This window comes from Ostrinia furnacalis, unplaced genomic scaffold (assembly GCF_004193835.3).
Source record: "Ostrinia furnacalis isolate ACB-3 unplaced genomic scaffold, ASM419383v2 OfSCF5405, whole genome shotgun sequence".
Taxonomy (NCBI): Eukaryota; Metazoa; Arthropoda; class Insecta; order Lepidoptera; family Crambidae; genus Ostrinia; species Ostrinia furnacalis.
Window position 1 is genome coordinate 340,899 of NW_021135644.1, and position 19,624 is coordinate 360,522.

Genomic DNA, 19,624 nt, shown 5'->3' on the forward strand with positions numbered 1-19,624 from the left:
ATATAAATGGAAATACTCACAGTTTTCTGTGAAGAGCTTCCAATGGAATATTACAAACCGGTCTGGTTTTCTTTAAACATCTCCACATTTCAATTCAAATGTTCCAAACGTTGTTTTCAGGTATAGACTGCTATATAGACTGCAATTTAAGCTGGAATATGGAAAAATGTTGTTTGTTTCAGAGCTATATTGAATGAATCAATAGTAACATTTGATTGTATAATACCATGTTTCCCTACCATAAATAAAAAAGGTATATCAATGTTTGTGATGACGTTTTATTCGATTGGAAACCGATTTGCAGATCCCCATTTTGTCGATTAGATTCCGTATGATGGCCTATTTAATATTTTCGATACGTTTTAGGGTACTTATCTCATTTCGAGATTATTTTTCTGAAAATGTATGACATCAATTGGCATAAATTTGCAATATGGTTAGGATAACAACCAAGTTCAGGTGCAGTAGAAGTAAAAAAATGCTTATTAAAGTTGTGTTACATAGTTGTTCAGTAAACCGATCTTTTGTGTGCAAGATTATCAATTTTCATAGCGAGAACGTCACAGTACTGAGGATCTGGGACAGCTGTATCTAATCCCACAACCTGAACCTAGTCCGTAGGGTAAATAGGGTCCGTAGTCTGTACCTGTTCCCGTAGTCTGCACCTGTTCCCGTAGTCAAATCAAATCATTTATTGCATTACATGTGTGGTTTGACAGTTGGTAAATGGTAGGGTAGTACATCACATGCACCCTGTAAGGGCATAGCAAGTATTAAGTATAATAAACATAAAGGTATATTTTGCTGAATTAATTCTTAAGTAAGATAAATTAAATTCAGTACCTGTCCCCGTTGTCTGTAGTAGTCTGTACCTATCACCGTAGTTTGTACCTGTTCTCGTAGTCTGGAACTATCACCGTAGTCTGCACTATTCCCGTAGTCTGTACCTGTCCCCGTAGTCTGCACCTGTCCCCGTAGTCTGGACCTGTCCCCGATCGCGCAGGTCTCCGCCATAAACACCATTGTTGTTCGCACACCTGACTTAACATTCGGCGGCCGCGACCGTCGCCATTGTCTGTAATTGCCTAATGCCTCGGTTACTCGAGCGGAATACTAATACACTTAGCATGTTGTTGTGACGCCTCGGTTCTGATACGATTTCGGTAGGTAATTACCGTTTTAATCATCTTACGAACGTATACAATTTCAGATTCTCCTTTAATATACAATTTATTTTAACTAGTATCAAAAACACAACTTTTTGAAGTTTGTGCATGAAGTACCTACAACTGCATCGGAACCATAATGTGGGTCAGTGCTGAGAAGAGGCAGCGCAAGAAACTCAAGTCACTATTCGTAGCCTCTTTTCAAATTAGTTTCCAAGAGTGAGCACTGAGCAATTTCAGATGTTACGAGACGAATATGTATGCCATTTTTGTCTCCACCTTTTTGTCTATTATTTATTAAGTTTTTTTTTAATATGAGGAAAAACCGACTTACCTACCATAGCTGTCAAAAATAAATTTAGAAAATAACTTAATTCTCTTATGTAAAACAGTATCAGAATAAACTCGCTAACACCTTAAGTTACTTTGTTGTACAAAACTGTCGTGTTGTAATGAAAGTGAGGATGTGCCTCATCAAAATTCCGTAAAGATGTCTTCTTTCATCTTTGTAATGAAATCCATCCTTTTATGGAAATTCCATGACAAAGATCACAATAATATCTAATCTCTTTTGAATATCATGTTTCGTCTTAATAATGAACATGCTACGAAATATTTGAATGTATTGAATGTCCTCCATAAATGTATTAATATTTCAGTAGCTATTGTAGTGTTATGTATATTGAACTGGTATTTACCAGGTTATTTGCCACTTTCTTTGATTCGAGCCCCGAACATCTCAAACTCTTATTAAATAAAGATCCGAGCCGACCCAATCGAGTTCCACGGGGGAGCTGGAAGCAGCCAACCAAAATGGCACTTTCGATATCCGCACGACAGATTGTATCTCCATTCTGCACAATAAGAATAAATTGCAACACATCTACCATTTTTTCTATGAATGAAATATTGTAACCATAGCCGTAACTATAAAATGTAATGGCGCAAATAACGCGTGACGAGGTCCCATTCATTGCGGAGCGTGCGGAGCGGAGCGATCAATAGCGGACGCTGGCGGCCCGGATAGGGCTTGCTGGCTTGATAACATTATCCATCGGGAAGTTACGTAAATCCACTTGTATCGGTATCGGTAAGCTGGACTGCTGAATATCTAATGTTATTATCGCATAATCCACGCTTGAACTGTTTTAATTGGCTTCTTAAACGGTTCGGCTAATCTAGGATTTTCAGCGGCTGAAAACAGCACCGCTTCTACGGCTAAGGTCTAAGTAGAGCTTGCATAGATTAATATTATGTTTGTTAGCTTGTTATGTCGCGAATATAGCTGAGCGGACGCCTCTTCAGCATAGCTTGTAGTTTAATGTTATATGTACTGTATTTTTATTTTATTTTTCTATGCTGAATAAAGTATTCTTATTCTTATGAATCATAAAATGGTTTAGATATTTATTATAATGAGCTACCTTTGTGTATAACAATATTTACTGAAAGCCAGAAGGCTAAATATTATACTTTTGTTTAAAGAAAAAGTTGGCTCATAAAATCCCGAAAACTAGTAACCATCTAAGGTTGGGTAAGCCCAAAAGAACGCTAAATCGCCGCAGGATTTGCACGGAAATTGGTCAGAAAAGACCAGGGTTAAGGAATTTACGTAAAAGCTTTTAAGGAACAGTGTATCTGTGTATGCAAATGAGGAGATGCTTTTTTCGGATCTGGCAACCCTTCAGGGTAGCCGGAGCCGGGAGTGCCGGGACCGCGGACGGGACGGCACCCGCACCCCGATTTGGACGCGTCCTAATTTTTGTTTACTCCGCGATCCCCGCATCGTCTATTGATTTTACGCGACTCGCCACTTTGGGACTGCGAATTATAATAAGGAGTACGTTGTAGATTCATTTTTTACGCCTGTTTGAGATTGCGGCTGGTAAATGTATGTTTAATGCAAATGATTGTTTAATTAACTAGACTTACACTCGCATTACACTGAATGTAGAGAAAGGCTGACAATCACTTCAGTTTCCTAACCCCAACTGAACTGCTGTTCCGAAGTAGAGGAGAGGTTAACTATATTTGAGAAATGTAGAGGTGCCTTGGGAAGGGCAATTTAGTTTAGATCCTCTTTTTTTCCCTGTTAGCTTTATTTTATGTGTTTTCCGATAAATAAGTGAGCTTGTAAGTTTTCCAATACAGGACAAAGGCTTTTCATCTATAGAAAAATATGGCACAATACCACTCCTGAAATTGGCTATAAGTCTATTATAATATGTATTTATCACCCATTAGTAAGTAACGTGCCAAAGATAAGTTAAAATTTGTTTATTTTGTCTACCAGCAGTTGATAAATAAATGAAAAAGTTACTGTTTATCTGTTTGTTTAAGCGATTTAATGCCTAAACCACTGAACCAATTTTGATGTACTTTGGTATAGAGACAAGCGGGGGCGAAAAGAAAGACATTTAGGTTATCTTTTCAAAATTAAAGGTAAATAAAAAGTTAAATTAAAGGTATCATTTTGTTAGTCTCCACTGCAGGAGCACGACCCTCTCCAATATTTATTTATTTATTTTATTTATTTATTTACAACGACAACAACACTACACACTGTCATCACAGGACATCCCACTGCGACAGCAAAGACAACACATCAACATACACAACTAGAAACCACCTACATACAAACCTATACATAACATATAACAAATAATGATGCCTTTGTAAATTCACTCAGAATGTAAATATACATTCAAATGGAGGATACTTATATGAAAATAATATCTAAAGTGGGTGTCTCACGAACTTGTTTATTATTGCTGAAGGCGCGATTAAAACTTGTGAACAAAGTCCACGCGGGTGAAGTCGTGGGCAGAAACTAGTTTTCTTCATACCAAGCCATTAGTTCTTTCTCCAAATAATTCACCGACCACGCCGCGTTATCAAGGTCAGAGGTCGATACTTATCGCCGATGTTTTTTGTGCTCGTTATTTACTGCCACCAAAAAGAACAAACCTATTGACTACAAAATTAGGACACATATTAAATGGTTTACTCTTGTAAGTGACATTTCTACCAAAAGATAATTTCTGTTAATTTTATTTTGTCAAATGCATGACTTTTTTATTATTTATGTTGCCATTTAGAATATGTATTAGGCATTAATAATACTACTAAGATTAAAAAGGCTACTATCAAAACCGTTTGGCCTTTACAATCTTTTCCTGGTTATTATTTAAATAAAATTTCGTTTTAACGTTATTAATATAATTATGGTATAAAATATCTCGGTTTTAATGAGATGCATATTAAACCTTGAAGCCATAAAAGATGAATTAAATAAAGCTGTATTAATATTTGCGGACCTTTTGTTTTATTAACACTGGTTCGAATTTACGGCATCAAAAGTTTTTAATGAGCAACAGGATTTATGATATCTTCCATACCATAGAAATAAAAAAAGAATTAAATAAATCTGAGCAATATAGTGTACTTACTGTTTTAGTAATCCTAACATTATTTTACGCAATCGAAAATAGGTTAATGCATATCATTCATTAGAAAACAGGGACGCAAGTCGGCCTTAGAAGTTTTTACAATATCGCTAAAGTAAAATAAGTTGACAAAAGACAGTTGCCCAAGTGCCGAAAGCCCAACGAATGTATTTCACCCCTGCCCCGTTCATGGTAGAACTCTTAAACTATCCAGCCCAAATATGTAAGAGTCCCGGCCGAGATTACTCTGGGCTGTAAACTGTAACTAGTTTACATGCTAACAATATTTCACCAACTTGACTATCCAATTTGCAACTGAAATTGTTCTCGAATTTAATCAACCTTTTGGGTGGTTCGTTCCTCTGTGCCTGTCGGACACAGAACCGCTTTGGAAAAGCTTAACCTACGGCAAAACAATGTACGAGTAGAGAACCAGCTGTTTTTATGCAGGTCTGCTCTGTAGGTTTAATCAAACTTCAGACTTGACACGGTGATTATATCAATTAAGAAACCACCCTTTACAGCAGCAATATTGAATGAATTAAAATGTCAATATAACGGTCATTATAGGCTATTTCTCTATTTCCGATTAAATGATTTCATTTATTTAGATAGCTTAATTAATTATGTCAATGTCAATCAGAAGCCCACGCCCTGAGCGGCCCGGGCGGAACAGCGGTCAAAGCCTAGTAATTGATATATTTTCAGGTAGCGACACACGCGTTATTTGAAACCAATTCTTGGCAATGTCATAACACTTATTTGTTTGTCACTTTCGTTTCTGACCGTTGGCAAGTGTTTATATTTAATTTATTATTAGAACAAAGTGCATTATCTAGCTTTGGCTAGATGCTATTAAGGTCTGAAGATAATTTATTTTATTTGCTTAGCCTTGTGTTTCAAATGCGCATGGAATAATACCTACACCATGTAATGCATTTGACTGTGCCCTTAATATAAAAGAAATCTTGATATTGTTTGGTCTGTGCGATGAGAATTTGTGAGCTCCATTAATTTGCTCTTTTGTAACGAACATGTTTTCCTTTGATAGCTCACATTGTCAAAAGGAAATGGAATGCTGTGGTGCTTTTGGTTTTGTTCAACCTGTTGTGCACACAGCATCGTCGACTAGTTTGCCTATCATACGCAGCGAGACTAGACTTTACTTTGGAGTTTGCGCAGGTCGTCCTTTTTACATAAACCCTGTGGTATATTTCGGTCCTCGGACTTTTTCAGGCAGTATTTTAAAACTTTTCGGGTCGTGGTATGCTCTGTAAATCATCTTAGCTTATCTTGCTGTCTGGGTGTAGCTGCTACATTCTTATTCTTAATCTTAGGATTTGGCACGACCTTGAGCTAGTCATATTTTTAGTAAAAGATGATTTTAGCCTCTGATATAGATTTTTGCAATAACAGGGCAAAGATGAGTTTAAATCAAAAACCTAAAGCGAAGTTTTCTTTGTCCACAGGCACAACAGAGCGCGCGTGCCTGATCACCGGCTCCGTGGAAGGCATCATGGTGGTGCTGGACTTCATCATGGACAAGATCAAGGAGAAGCCGGAGCTCGTCAAGCCATTCCCCGAGGGCGTGGACACTAAGATGCCGCAAGACAGGGACAAGCAGGTAGGCTTTTGTCTTCTCTTTCGTCCAATCTGCACTTCTACAGGGTTAAATTCTACATCGTTGCCCGAAGTTTCGGATGTTTTTGCTTATTTCACTCTAATAACGATGCTGACTTGCGCAATAGCGACAGATATAATATCTGCAAAAAAAAACGGAGCTAAGGTAGTAAGGTACATAGGTAACGTAAAGTAAAAAGTAGAGTAAGAAACATAATTTATGCGTCAGAGTTCACTAAACTTCTGTTGCATTAGAAAGCCCGATTTCTGTAGTAAATGGAATCGATCGACATCAGAGCTATCGTCGGGATACTTGTAATACTCGTTACCTATCTTCTGATGTCACCTTTTAAAGGGGTGGAAACAATAAAATGATATGAAAATTGGGTTATCAGTTTTTAATGTTTCTATATCCTGACCACGTACCATCCTTTCGCGTATCTAAACAAACAAATAGCAGAATTATGTAAATTATAATTTAATGAGATTTGCTAGTTGCGATTTGGGGCATAGTTTGCTCGTTAAATTCAGGCCGATACGTAACCGGGTCAGCCGCTCCGACCCGCGGCCGAGGGTCCGCCCACGATTTATGACCTTCCTCAGAGCTCTTTCTTCTCTAAATACAAATCATAACCGTATTTTAAATAGACCTAGAGGAAAATGTGAGATTTTTATACAACCTCTTCTTTGTTTTCAACGAATAATTCTTCATGCATCGTCTGTAATCATTAAATAACGTTTCGGTAATGGATGGAGCTTAAAGGGAATGTAACAAAGAACGCGGTGTTCTGTTGTAGGAAGTAAATGCTTTGTTCGTGAGTGATTACACTCGACATAAGAGGGTGGATATGGTTAATAAACATATAAGTAACTGTATATTTCTTTTTTACTTCCTTTTTTTTTTAGTATCACGATCAGCTAAGCGTGTTTTTCTCTTCCTTTCATTAAGTTGCCGCATCACGCCCTTTACAGGGCTGGTATAAGAACCTGAAACATGTTGCCCTGGTTATGAACCGCATACCAAGTTGTCACGTGCCCCATATCTTTCCACATAAATGATTTTTATGCATCAAAAGCTCGCACGTCCTCGTGGGGTGGCAAAAAACCTCAATGAAATATGTACCGCATTTGGTATTAATATTTTCCACGCCAATACGGATTTATTAAATTTTACGTAACCAGAAATTTTGTATACAAGTCTTTCTTGCTCTGCCACGTTTTGTGAATATTTCTTTCTACTTTTGGAACTTTATATTTCCAGCGTCTGTCTTCCCGCATACTTCCTAACTTGAGTGTCTTTAAATGCCGTTTGAATAAGTAATTATTTACTGAGAGTAGACAGAACTCTGATTCACTTAAAAGATGATGAGGTTGAGATCAAACGTAGGACATAGCGTTATCATCAAGATACGCGTTCGCCCTCTTGATTTGACTCTTTTATTAATAGAGAGAGACACTTTGATTGCACCTAGTGAAATGAATAATTACTTGGTATTTCACAAGGTGAAACGGTACAATTCAAGCAGTCTTATCGCTTGATAGTGATCACTTCCAGGCAATCTAGGTAGAGGATAGTAACTAAATGTATTATATGAACAACGCTTTGTAGATAAAATCATCGCAAGCTATAGAAGCTAAGTTAGTGTTACACAGCACACACACGTCATTATTGATGATTCGCTGCTAACGTGATTGCTATGAGCCGGATAGTAATCAAGTTTAAGTTATTAATTAACTAAATGGGAATTTGATCAAGATATAAATGTATTGACGCATATGGACTTGCATTAAGTGTATCTGAATAATATTCAATGAGATTCTGTGCAGAGCTCTCTCTATGATGAGGATTCGGATATGGACAGCTTGAAATGGAAATTGTTACACGGATTGTTATGTAGTAATTGTTCACTGCTCATATATCTGCAGTTGCTACATACGTAGATTGGTGGAGGTTACAGCAGAGGTTAGGAGCAGTCAATCGTCTTGCAAGTCTTACAACTGCACGAAGAATTTCGCCATACTGACCTAACTGCCCAGACAGAACTTCATTTGCGGACGGCATGAAGCAATAGTAAAAATATTATTTATCGTCTTGTATAGGTTGTTCCAAGCATTTGCGTATATAACACTAATAAAGTAGACCTAAGCCTACATAAGCTGCGACATTGATTTTTTGCAGTTCAAAAACCTTCCACCTTGAGTCTTAAGTATTTATGTTATTTTGATGTAAAAACGTTGAATGTTCCTGTGTATCATGTTCGTGGGTGAAATAGAAACATTCATACATGGACCACCCCTCAAATACAAACAATAAGGTATAATTGTATTTAAACAATCACTGTTGGTAATATTGTCAAAGGATAATCAAATTATAGTGCTCTGTACATAAGTGTACCTGTAATTAAGTGTTCCATCACGAGTTATCAGTCGTCCAATGGCCACCATAATTGATTAATCACATAATCATTGATCACTCGAGTGCGTCTAGGGTTGCCAGGTCCAAAACCACAAAAGCCGGACTTTGTGCTTCATTTGTCCGGACATTTTACCCTAAAAGCCGGACATGTGACGGGGGGGGGGGACGAGACACATCCTGATGCGTGCGCTTCATATGATTCTGTGGCTCGACTTTTGCCTGGCGCGGCAACCAAATAAAAAGCCGGACACGCCGGACAAGGCAATATTTGGCCGGACAAGTCCCTAAAAAGCCAAACATGTCCGGCTAAATCCGGACGCCTGGCAACCCTAAGTGCGTCTGCCTTTGACTACAATAGAGTACGAATGGTACAATTAGGTTGCATTCCATAACTATGAAGGCAATTACACCATCTAGACCACACGCTATGTTGCGCAAAATGTGACTCCCTTTTTCGCGATGCCTTTTATGGGGTAATGATCCGTCAACTACATTCCGTGACTAGTTATGGCATCTGAAGCTAAGCGAGCATCACTTCAATTTGGATAGAGTTGACGTTAACCAGAAGCTACATGACTAACTTTTAAATATGTTTTGATGGTGGATATGGCTAGAGCCAGAGTAAATACAAATGAGTAGGTCATCTTCATAGAAACGCACCGAGAGCGGTTTGTATGTGAGCGCGCCAATACGTATGCGGCGCGCACGCACACACTGACAAAATTTGCGTGGATTAGCGGGGTAATGCGCCGAATTTTGTGTATTTACTCTGCTAGAGCACTCGAAGCTGACGTCTTCAATTTTTCCGAGATACACGCGTCTCTTCTTCTTTGTCCTAACCATTTCCTATTATTTGTGGTCGGCTCTCCTCGTTCTGTGGCACAAGCACAAGGACAGTCTGTCCTGTAGGCCTGGGATACGCGCCGCGATAAGCCCATACGTTTGTCGTCTAAAATCGTCGTTAATATTTTATCACGGCGCGTACCCTAACATGGCTAGGCTGGGTTGTCGAAACATTTGTTTGGGCAACCTCTAAGTCCTTTCCGTAAGGGATACACACAAAGAGATAATATGTAAAATCACTTTGTGTATTTGTTCCCGGTCTTAATAATAGACGTTACTGAGTGCGATTGCATTATCCAATAGCAATCTCCTTGAAAACAGACGTTCATCAGCAAAATTATGCGCGTCATTGGGTGAAGATGATTGTGGGGGGCAGGTAAATGGCGCAAATTGAACCTTATTGCGATCCGGATAGGGCCTAGGGCTGGCACTTGAAACGATTTTCAAAATGTAGTTTTAAAGTATTATTCAATTTCTTATAAAAATAGCAGCAAACAACTATAACAAGCTAATTAATTGATGTTGATTCAACTTTCGTTAGTTGCTACAAAAGATTTAGTAATCCCTGTTACGAACAGAAATACAGTATCAAATAGAGAGAAGGATAATCACTTGTTAAGCTTCTATTATGGTCTGTGACAGGACGTTATTTGGTTTGAAGTGTTTATAATAATGTCTGTTTCGAATTGTAGAGCCCCTGGTAACAACGCAGAATAGTAATTCAATTAAATATCCATTAGCTTAAAAAAATACATGACCACGACTTGCATCTAAAGCGGTATAGAGAGAATTTTGAAATCTTGCTAGGTATTTTCACCGTATAGAAAGTGTATTTATTGTGTACCCTTTCGGGTCCCTTTTTCACTGTCCTTTAAATAGACGTAGTAAAAGAAACATCCTTTCCCCGGAAGTGTCGATACCCGTCGCGCAGCCTCCGTCCCGGACGTTTGCGAACTAGGGAAATAACCAACAGGCAACCCTGCCCGCACTGATAATTTCCGACGCTTTGCATAAGGATTCCATTGGGATGTATCGATAACGGAGAGTTCGTTAGATTATTTTAATTTATTTAACGTAGGTATATCGAACGACCGCGTTGACTTTGTTTTGTCACGAAATGCTGTTGCGCACGCGCCGGCTGTGTGTTCCGGGTAAAAAGTTAAAAACAAAACAGCATGCTATTTATTAATAGTTTTTAAATAATAAGTTAAGTCATTTTCGATCTACATATTATTCATTCCAGTGGAGACGTGTTTGTGGAGCATCTGAATTAGCATTCGAATATCACATTTCTATACACCATAATATTTACAGCTAGGTATTTACACGTACACCCTCCTGTTGGAGCTTGAATTTGGAATAACTAAGAGCTCCCTATCGCGACGACTATGAGCGACAATCTAGTAAAGGTCGCGGGATGTTTCTGGATTCTGGATGCGGGTAGTGCAAGTCAAAGTCAAAATTTCTTTATTTGTTTAGACTAATAAATAGTTCTTACAAATCGTCATTTTGCTCTTAAGGAGCCTCTACATGTCTCATAATCTTTTTACCCTACCAGCGCTTCGAGACCAACATTTGGCAAGTGCTGAGAAGAAGCGCCGCAACAAACTCAGTCGTCACTGTCTGCCGGTTAATATAAATAAATAGAAATAGTAGTAGTAGGTACATTCGATTCAGGAGCAGTTCACTGACAGGTCACAAGACGGGTCGTTCTGGAAATTCTTAAGCGCTTTTTTTTATTTATCTAACAGTGGACGTCTTTTGGCGGTGACGAACGTAGGTAGAGCTAGGCAGGAGAAGAAGATAGAAGATAATTTTCTCTCCAAATAAAATCGAAGTGTACATCGATGACACCAATCGCTTCATCGCCGAATAACCTATTATTCGATAAGGACAGCCGCGTAAATATTCCGTAATATTCCAGAACGCGTAATGAAGTTAAATGAAGGAGCCGGCAAAGTATTTGACGAGCCGTCTCGGACTAATGGCAAGGAAGTTACGGGAAGGCGTATTTCGCTATGTTTATGCAAATTTCTCGTAGATGTAATAATCCTAAGTGATAGAAGACTAAATTGGATTCGCGTAAATAAGTTTTATTAATTTTACACTAGACTTTCTTTGCCGGCTTTGTTTGCTCGATCTTGAACAACGGAGACGCCTCCCTTTGTTTGGTAGTTGGGAAGTGACCCTTAAGCCATCTTAGTTATACCAGGCCTGTTCATCTCCGCGAGTTTACATCGAAAACAAAACACGCACGTTGGCCCACCTACAGGATACTATTCGACAAGGCCTCACATACGAGCGAACATTGACTCACGCACGCGTATTCTTGTGTATGATGGAAGAAAATAAAGAAAATGGTGTACTAAATACTGTGCAGTATTTAACTGCCTAAATAATAATAAAAACATAGGTAAATAAGTAGTTAATATTATTCATGATAATTCATGCTAAATCATGTATTTCCTCCGCCATTTTCCATAGTTTGGCACCTCACGTCACATCATTTTACCGAAGTCAGCCCTATAGCTTCGGCGCAGTGCCGATCACTGACGTTTGTCAACAAAATGGTGCTTGACTCTTGAGACAGGCTAAATTACACCATATTGTTAATGACATTGAGCATTTTTTTTTTTAAATACCTTCGCGAAGTAAAGCTTCTGTACGGTAGTAGTGTTATTATTCTGTGGTTATACTTTACAATGGAATTGTGTCATATGTGAAATCACATCTTGTGCAGAAAATTAGAATTTGATCAGAAAAATCGACTGTATCTACCGTTCTCTAAATCACAACGCGAGTGAAAGCCCCTCAACACAACTTATTTATATTCTTGACAAGGCTAATCCAGATTACCCTTTCAACTCTCTTAGCTGCTGATCTATGCCTACGCCTTGCCTTAGGTGAACGCGGAGATGCGACAGGAATGCGTAATGCCACCTTATTACTATGTGCATAAATAAAGATTTTCCTTAGCCGAGGTTGATTAGTATGGCGGGCGGCTCCCATTAGACTAAGAGCTAGAACGCCGTAGGTCTGGCGTAAGTAGAATTACAGTGTAATGAATACCGTAAAAGTTATGCTATAGTATAAAAGCAGATTTTTATATTTGGGAAATAATTAGAGGTTGTTTCCTCATTAGCCAGATAGTTTTTGACCGTTCCAATCCCTTGCCATCATTTTAGGGTAGCTGTTAACAGCTACGGTACACAATGACCCAGACTTCATAATGATCCATCAACGTTCTTACCTAGGTTGGGACTTGGGAGCATGCGCTAACAAACTTTCAGCTGTTATAAAATAACGTAGGTCTGGTGTTCACTGGCTCTTAGACTACATTTGCTGTCGATGGAAATTGGTCCAGGATTACTGGTTGCGCTTCATTTGGCTAATGTATTATTTACGACGGGGTTTTGAATATCCAGAGGTGCGATTGTGTAAAGTTGTTAATGGATGGACAATGAATACAATTGATCATCGATCGTATATCTAAATTCGAATTGTGTAATTTTGTCCATTCCATGAAGACCGAAAAGTGACCGGTCGTATATAATCGTTTCATGGATTTGCGTTTTATTAATGAAAAACATTCGCTAAAACTCATTATTTTTTAACAAATAACAAATGAAATCCATGTTCAAATGCAGTTTTTTTTAATAAAATTTTATGATTGCACCTTAATAACATACTTTTATTCATAAAAACATTGAATTCGAATTAAAAATTTACCTCTGCAAATCATATAACCAAACGCATAGAACGAATGAAATACGAGTTCCACTACCCGCCCCCAGGTGGCATACATACTTTAAGGCTAGGCAGGCTAAGTTGAATACTACTCTACAATAGGTGGCGTTAATGGACTACGAAAAACGACGTGAAATGCTTACTTCTTTTTATTTATTTATACTTTAATGCCAAAATTTTAACCTAAGGCGAACTTAATCTCACATTTAATAAATTATACTTATATAAGTGTTTTGAGAAGTAGTATTTTAATCTATGTTCTGTGAATGACAAGTGTTATCTGTCAAGTGTCAAAAAACTTGAAAAACTTTTACGAAGTTTTTGAATTATGTTAAATTTGTTTATAAACACAAGTAAGTATAGATTATTACACTAAATTAAGGCATTCTATCAAAAATGAAAACAACCCAAGTTTCAATAACTACTCCTGTAACTTTGGTTTCTTCATATCAAATAATCAATTTCATTTTCAGTGCCAAAGGCAAGAATAATTGCCCACGCCAGATGGAGACCCAGCTAAATAATGTAGTAACAGCGCGTGGTCGTGTGATGAGGGTTCCTTGACTTGAGTTCTGGCGCAACACGTCCTGGGCACTAAACAAGATTGGGGATGGGACGTCTAAAGAGGTGCAAGCCTGGAAAACGGTAAGGCCTATTTTATTGACATTAACCAATAAACTGTTCAACATACTTACACAACATAACATTATTATGACTCTTATAATGCGAACAGCTAGGGACTGGAATTTGTTGCCTGCTGCTGTCTTTCCCGAAGACTATAATCCGGGTGTTTACAAGGCGAGAGTGAATAGGCACTTACAGCGCAGATATGTACCATCCTAGACTGCATCCCACTTAACACTTGGTGCGATTGTGGTCAAATACCTGCCTCGTTATGCTTAAAAAAAACAGTGACTAAGATTTATCACAATTTTTCAGCCACATTCTAGCTAGCAGCTAACATGTTTTTTTTGTTTCTCATTGCAGCTCTCGTCTTGCTCTACAGCACTTGCACTTGTCCCACCATCTACCAGTGTTGGAACTCTTCCAATAATTTCCCACACCCAGGTGGAGAATACTCCAGTTACTGCTACTGCTACTCTAAAATATGTAAGTTAAATAATGGAATATGATAATGTATGTTTATATTATTATTATGTATGAACAGTATGATTTATGTTGCACAAATAATGAAGGTATTTTTAGTAGCTTTTGCCAGCGGCTCCACCCGCTTAAAATTTAGTTTGTCACAGATTGTCATAAATTATAGACTGTATGTTAATCTAGGTTACAAACAATAATACTGTTAAGTTTACACAAAATCCGTTCAGTAGTTTTGGCGTGAAAGAGTAACAAACATCCAGACATTATGACATCCAAACTTTCGCATTTATAATATTAGTAGGATAATAGATATGTGTTGTAGCTATATCCTAGCTAGCAGCTAACATGTTATTTTGTTTGTCATTGCAGCTCTCATCTTGTTCTACAGCGCCTGCACCTGTCCTACCATCTACCAGTGTTGGAACTCTTCGAAGTGTATTAATGATTATTATTTTAGTAACCATAAAAGTTTAAAACAATACATTTTATTGCATAATTATTTGTTAGAAAAAACGACAAGTACAAATGAGTAGGGAGGCTGTTGATTTTTCATGGTTATTTTATATCTTGTTGTTCCAAAAAAAAACTAAGTTTTCAAGAATGCTGTGATTTAAAGTACCTATAGTATTATATTTAAAATAAAAACTTAGTTTGTAAAGAGACGAAGGCTGACCACAAAAGAAGTACTTATAGCTGTCTGTGTAAAGAATTTAAATAAAAAGATGTGTATATTTGAACAGTTTTCTTTATTTTATTAGTCATTTATTCCTGTAAATAAGCCCACACAGGGCACTTTTACATGTCCCAACATAACTTTACCCTACCACTTTGGCAGTATTGTGGGTTAAGGCTGATTAAAACGTGTTAAGTAGGTACCTACCTAACTACTTTATTGACTTAATTTTAAGTAATTAATTGCGTAGTAGTATAGTACAAAACTTAGTGTTGATGAAAAAGAACTCTTGTGTCTCACTAAAACTTATTTCCATTAACACCAAGCACTCACCGCTTACCACACTTTATCTTTCAAAGAAATAAATTAACAATTTGCATACGAGGACGAGGATAGAATTACACCTCCTATGAGAATTTATACGATTATCATGAGTTACGAGTCACCGCAATCATTTGACATTAGCAATGGGCTCATGAAACTTAGACAATTCGAATTTTCTGTCAAAATCATATTCATCATTCACTCATCGTATAAAATTACGATCAAATCGTTAACATATCGTTATCGTTTTATGAACTCCTTACACAATTAGAATTAGCCGTTTGACACATCATAACGTACGTTATGAACTGTCAAATGAATACGATTGCCTTAGACAATCGCACCACAGTTCTAAATTGTTAAAGGGTATTAAGAATCGAGAGCCTGTATTTGTATTTTTTGGTAAACAAAATTCAGCTGGATATTAATTTTTCTTGAATAATGAATCGACTCTTATTGAATTTGCTTTACTGCTTTTGAGATCCACGTCTTGTTGACATGTAAATGGATGGAATAATAAGAAATTACGCATTTTTCAATCTGATTTAATGTTAACTGAATCACAATAATGTCTCAATCCTAAGGTCATAGAGACAAATCCTAGACTTAAATCAAATAAAGTTACTTAACGAGTATCGATAAACTGTGACATTTGATCAAATTATAGCAGAAAATTGAGTTACTAGTGACGCTATAAGTGGTTATTCAACATTCATAACGCGCTGTCTTTACTGAGAAACGTCGATGAAGTATACAGGGTGTTAGGTAAATGGGTATATGAGCCGACACTAGCCCATGTTAACATGGGCATATAAATGGTATGGTGAAGTCAGAAATTTGATATCATCATTTTAATTTTTTTAATTTTCATACAAAATAAATTTTATAAAATCCGATTTGTATGAAAAATAAAATAATTAAAATGAAGATATCAATTTTCTTACTTCACCATACCATTTATATGCCTATGTTAACATGGGCTAGTCTCGGCTCATATACCCATTTACCTAACATCCTGTAGAAGCCACCTATTAACACGCGTTAGCCGACAGCACTCGTCAATTTAGTACACAATGGGTTACTAGGAAAGCACTAAGCGACTGAGGAATATTTAATACGAAGCTAAGTTGAAGGTCGACACCACAATTTGTTTCTTTTCATTTGCCTTTTTTCTGCTATTAATACTCGTTCAATCATTTACTCTACACCTACGTAGGCAGTATTTCATTAATAAAAAAATACGGTTATAATCCAATCCCCACGTATTTTTGATATAACGGAAATTGCTTTATGCCGACGTCGGATCCATAAGATAGACAAAACATTACATTATTTTTTTAAGCTAATGTATCAGGGGTGGAAGCTTTAGCTAGGGAATGAATAAAAACTTCGCCTGGCATTTCTAAAAAAAATATTTAATCGATCGTTTAAAGTTAGGTTTTGTCACCAAACTGTCCGCTACACCTTGTATAAAGACAGTCATAGACTGTTCTTTTTTATGACATCAAAGTGTGATAATAGTATCCAGTCTGAAGGTTAGCTCATTTGAATTGTCATAAGGTAAACTTTGTGTGCATTTATATCGCTGATTGCACGCTGCAAATGCACTAAAAGCGGCACATTTACTGACGCACTCGTTAAGTAATCCGTACACTCCGCCTGCACGAGAGCTGTTTACTTTGGAATTATGTTAGTCACGTTTCAATGAATTTTAAGAGCAAATGGATTGTGTAGAATGATGTAATTTACTACAGCCGACAGCACATTAGACTATAAATTCATGTTGCTAAATTGCACTTCATTCAATTCATTCAACATCTTAAAATAATAGTGTTTGGCTTGATATCTAAACTTTGAATTTATATGTTTGGAGGGTATTTTAAAAGGCGTGACAGTTTTAGAAGATTTGTTAGTCAGTCTTTATCATGACGTGCACCGGCTGTGCTAGCTGTCGCATCGTATAAAATAAAAATGTTTGCCATAACCATGGCAGGTTCACGCACGCGTATGCAGTGCCGTAACTAGGGCGGTGCCAGCGGTGCCCAGGCACAGGGCGCAGACCCTGGAGGGGCGCAGAAATGACCAGACCAAGCATTTTTCAAGGGCACAGTTTTGAAAGCTCGCACCGGGCGCATAAAAGGCTAGTTACGGCACTGCGCGTATGCATAGGACTTAAATCAATTACCAGTTTATCAGATTTGTTTATTTTATGACTACGTTTTTTCGTAAATCGCCTTTATTCCCAAAAAAAATATAGAGATATAAACGCCAGCTATGGTCAAAAATCCGGAAATCATGAGAAGACCCTCTTTCTATCTTCTTTATTTTCGAAGTTTTTTCATTCCTAGGGCGTAGCAATGATAGCGCATGAAATGTCTATAGGAGATGCTCTGTTTCTTTTGGTTTTATAGTCTCATAGTCGTAGCGTTAGATACCAAAGAACCCACCCTTATCATCGCGATGCTGATGGTAGTGCACCTTGGATGCAGGTAGAGCTGCCACAAATAGTTGTCGATCGAATAATAGTAAAATAACTTACGCCATATGCTAACCTAACTAGCACTGTTAAAAGAAAATAATGTATATCGCGAGTTATTATTAAACGTAAAATGCATACAGTGTCTACTGTCAACCCTGACTTGTTGTGCTTATGGTGTTTACGAGCATGGGAAGTAAAATAGCGTGAAGTGCGATTGCCATGCTAAACACGCTCTCCTATTACAATGTTGATGGTCTGATTTGCACTTTAATTAATAAACCGCAAAGTTGATATCGATGTTAATTAACAAATTGGCGTGTATTGATGACGGGATCAAGTTTAATGGAATAGATACTATTAACTAAAATTGCAATTTGATAAAAGTTAATTATAAACCAAGATATTCTTGTATTATTCTAATATGCTAGCCATAACTTGTTAGACAATTTTGCAGCTGCGGTCAAACCTTACAGCAAAGATTATAAAGCTTAGCTTAAGATTAGAACTTTGAACTTTCACATAACTGAAGCATAAAAGCATTTCAAACTCCAAATAGTCATATAGTTGAAAATTTTAAAGGTGCATAATACGGTTATATCGTGTAAATATTAACATACAACGTTAGCGCATCTTACAGCGCACTCTGATAGCGATCGCGCGCATCAAATGTAAACCGCAAGGCAATTATCATACACATAGCGATTTACCAATTACGTAGCTGACACCTACCATACACCAGCACCTCTTTCAAAAAAATGAATCATTCTGACCCTGAAACCGAGTCGAGTTTTCAAATTGAGCTATAGTGATGTCAAAGGTTTCCTTTGATTTTGTCCATCAAAGAATCGCGGTTTGACAGCATAACGCATGTCATTTGACTAGTGTTGACCGCTTCCCTATTGTTTTCCCGGTACAGGATCGCGATAGGCCCGTGCTTTCGCCGTGATTGCGGCCCACCGCAGAATCGGCGGCCATTATCCCACTCGTTACGTTCATTCACTCATTCAATTTGCAGCCGTGTGGACTGTTTACAAAGCATCAATTACTGCCGTTTACTTTCTGATACCACACGTGCAGTTATAATTAATGGCCAGTAATGGTATAATGCGGGACGACTCGCGACACCTTTCCTTCTCACCACGTCGGCACTGCTTTATCGGGAATAGGTCCAGTTGAAAAACTGTTCTGTGTACGAAGATGTTGTTTGCTCGTGTTACGGGACGAAGTTCTAACATTGTTCATTAGAAGCATGCACTTCTGATTGCACTGTTTATTAGGTTTTAGAAATAGATGTGCAGTCTCAATGACTTCCAATTTTAATTTTGTTAATCACTCCCATTAAATTTTATTGCAGACTGCACATTCTGCTAACAGGTTAATAAATTGTCTGCGACAGACCTAGGGCGCACAAATATAATTAATTGTCCGACACAAGTACCTTTGATGTCGCAAAGCAGCTACACGTGCAGTTGCTTACGGCTTTATCACGGACGTTCTTTTCATTACTCGTTTAATATCCCTCCGTTATTTTACGGACCTTTTGACTAATTTAATTTTCGTGTTCCAAAGATAACAATAGTCGTATTGTTATTCGACAAAGGTTCCAAACTCGCAATTATGAAGCCGCCGGCGTTTCAGGCGCATCGAGGGTAATTACGGGTGATCCAATTGACGGTTATTTTTACTTATATTTTCTATAGATGTCGCTTGATTTTTAATCTTTGGACCCAAGATCAAAGGTAAGCCAAGATGAGTTTTTAAGATCTTTTGAGATTTCAGCTCCAGATAATTAAATTACCAAATAAA

At 37.6% G+C, this 19,624-nt stretch overlaps 1 protein-coding gene and 1 long non-coding RNA gene across 6 annotated transcripts in view; both read left to right on the forward strand.

Annotated features, from left to right (window-relative positions):
- The window catches only part of pasilla (RNA-binding protein Nova-1-like protein passilla), a 94,964-nt gene that overhangs the window by 41,803 nt on the left and 33,537 nt on the right, over positions 1–19,624 (forward strand). For all 4 annotated transcript variants that reach the window (XM_028316047.1, XM_028316046.1, XM_028316049.1 and 1 more), the window contains one exon: positions 6,082–6,236. In XM_028316047.1, coding sequence (XP_028171848.1) covers positions 6,082–6,236 — 155 coding nt within the window. The remainder of the gene's footprint in view (positions 1–6,081; positions 6,237–19,624) is intronic.
- LOC114361111 (uncharacterized) lies at positions 13,489–15,368 on the forward strand. 2 transcript variants are annotated; one of them, XR_003656570.1, is made up of 4 exons: positions 13,489–13,591; positions 13,712–13,883; positions 14,226–14,348; positions 14,712–15,368. It is a non-coding gene; the product is annotated as an uncharacterized LOC114361111 (long non-coding RNA). The 2 variants fall into 2 exon arrangements; XR_003656569.1 differs by lacking the exon at positions 13,489–13,591 and having other exon boundaries at positions 13,613–13,883.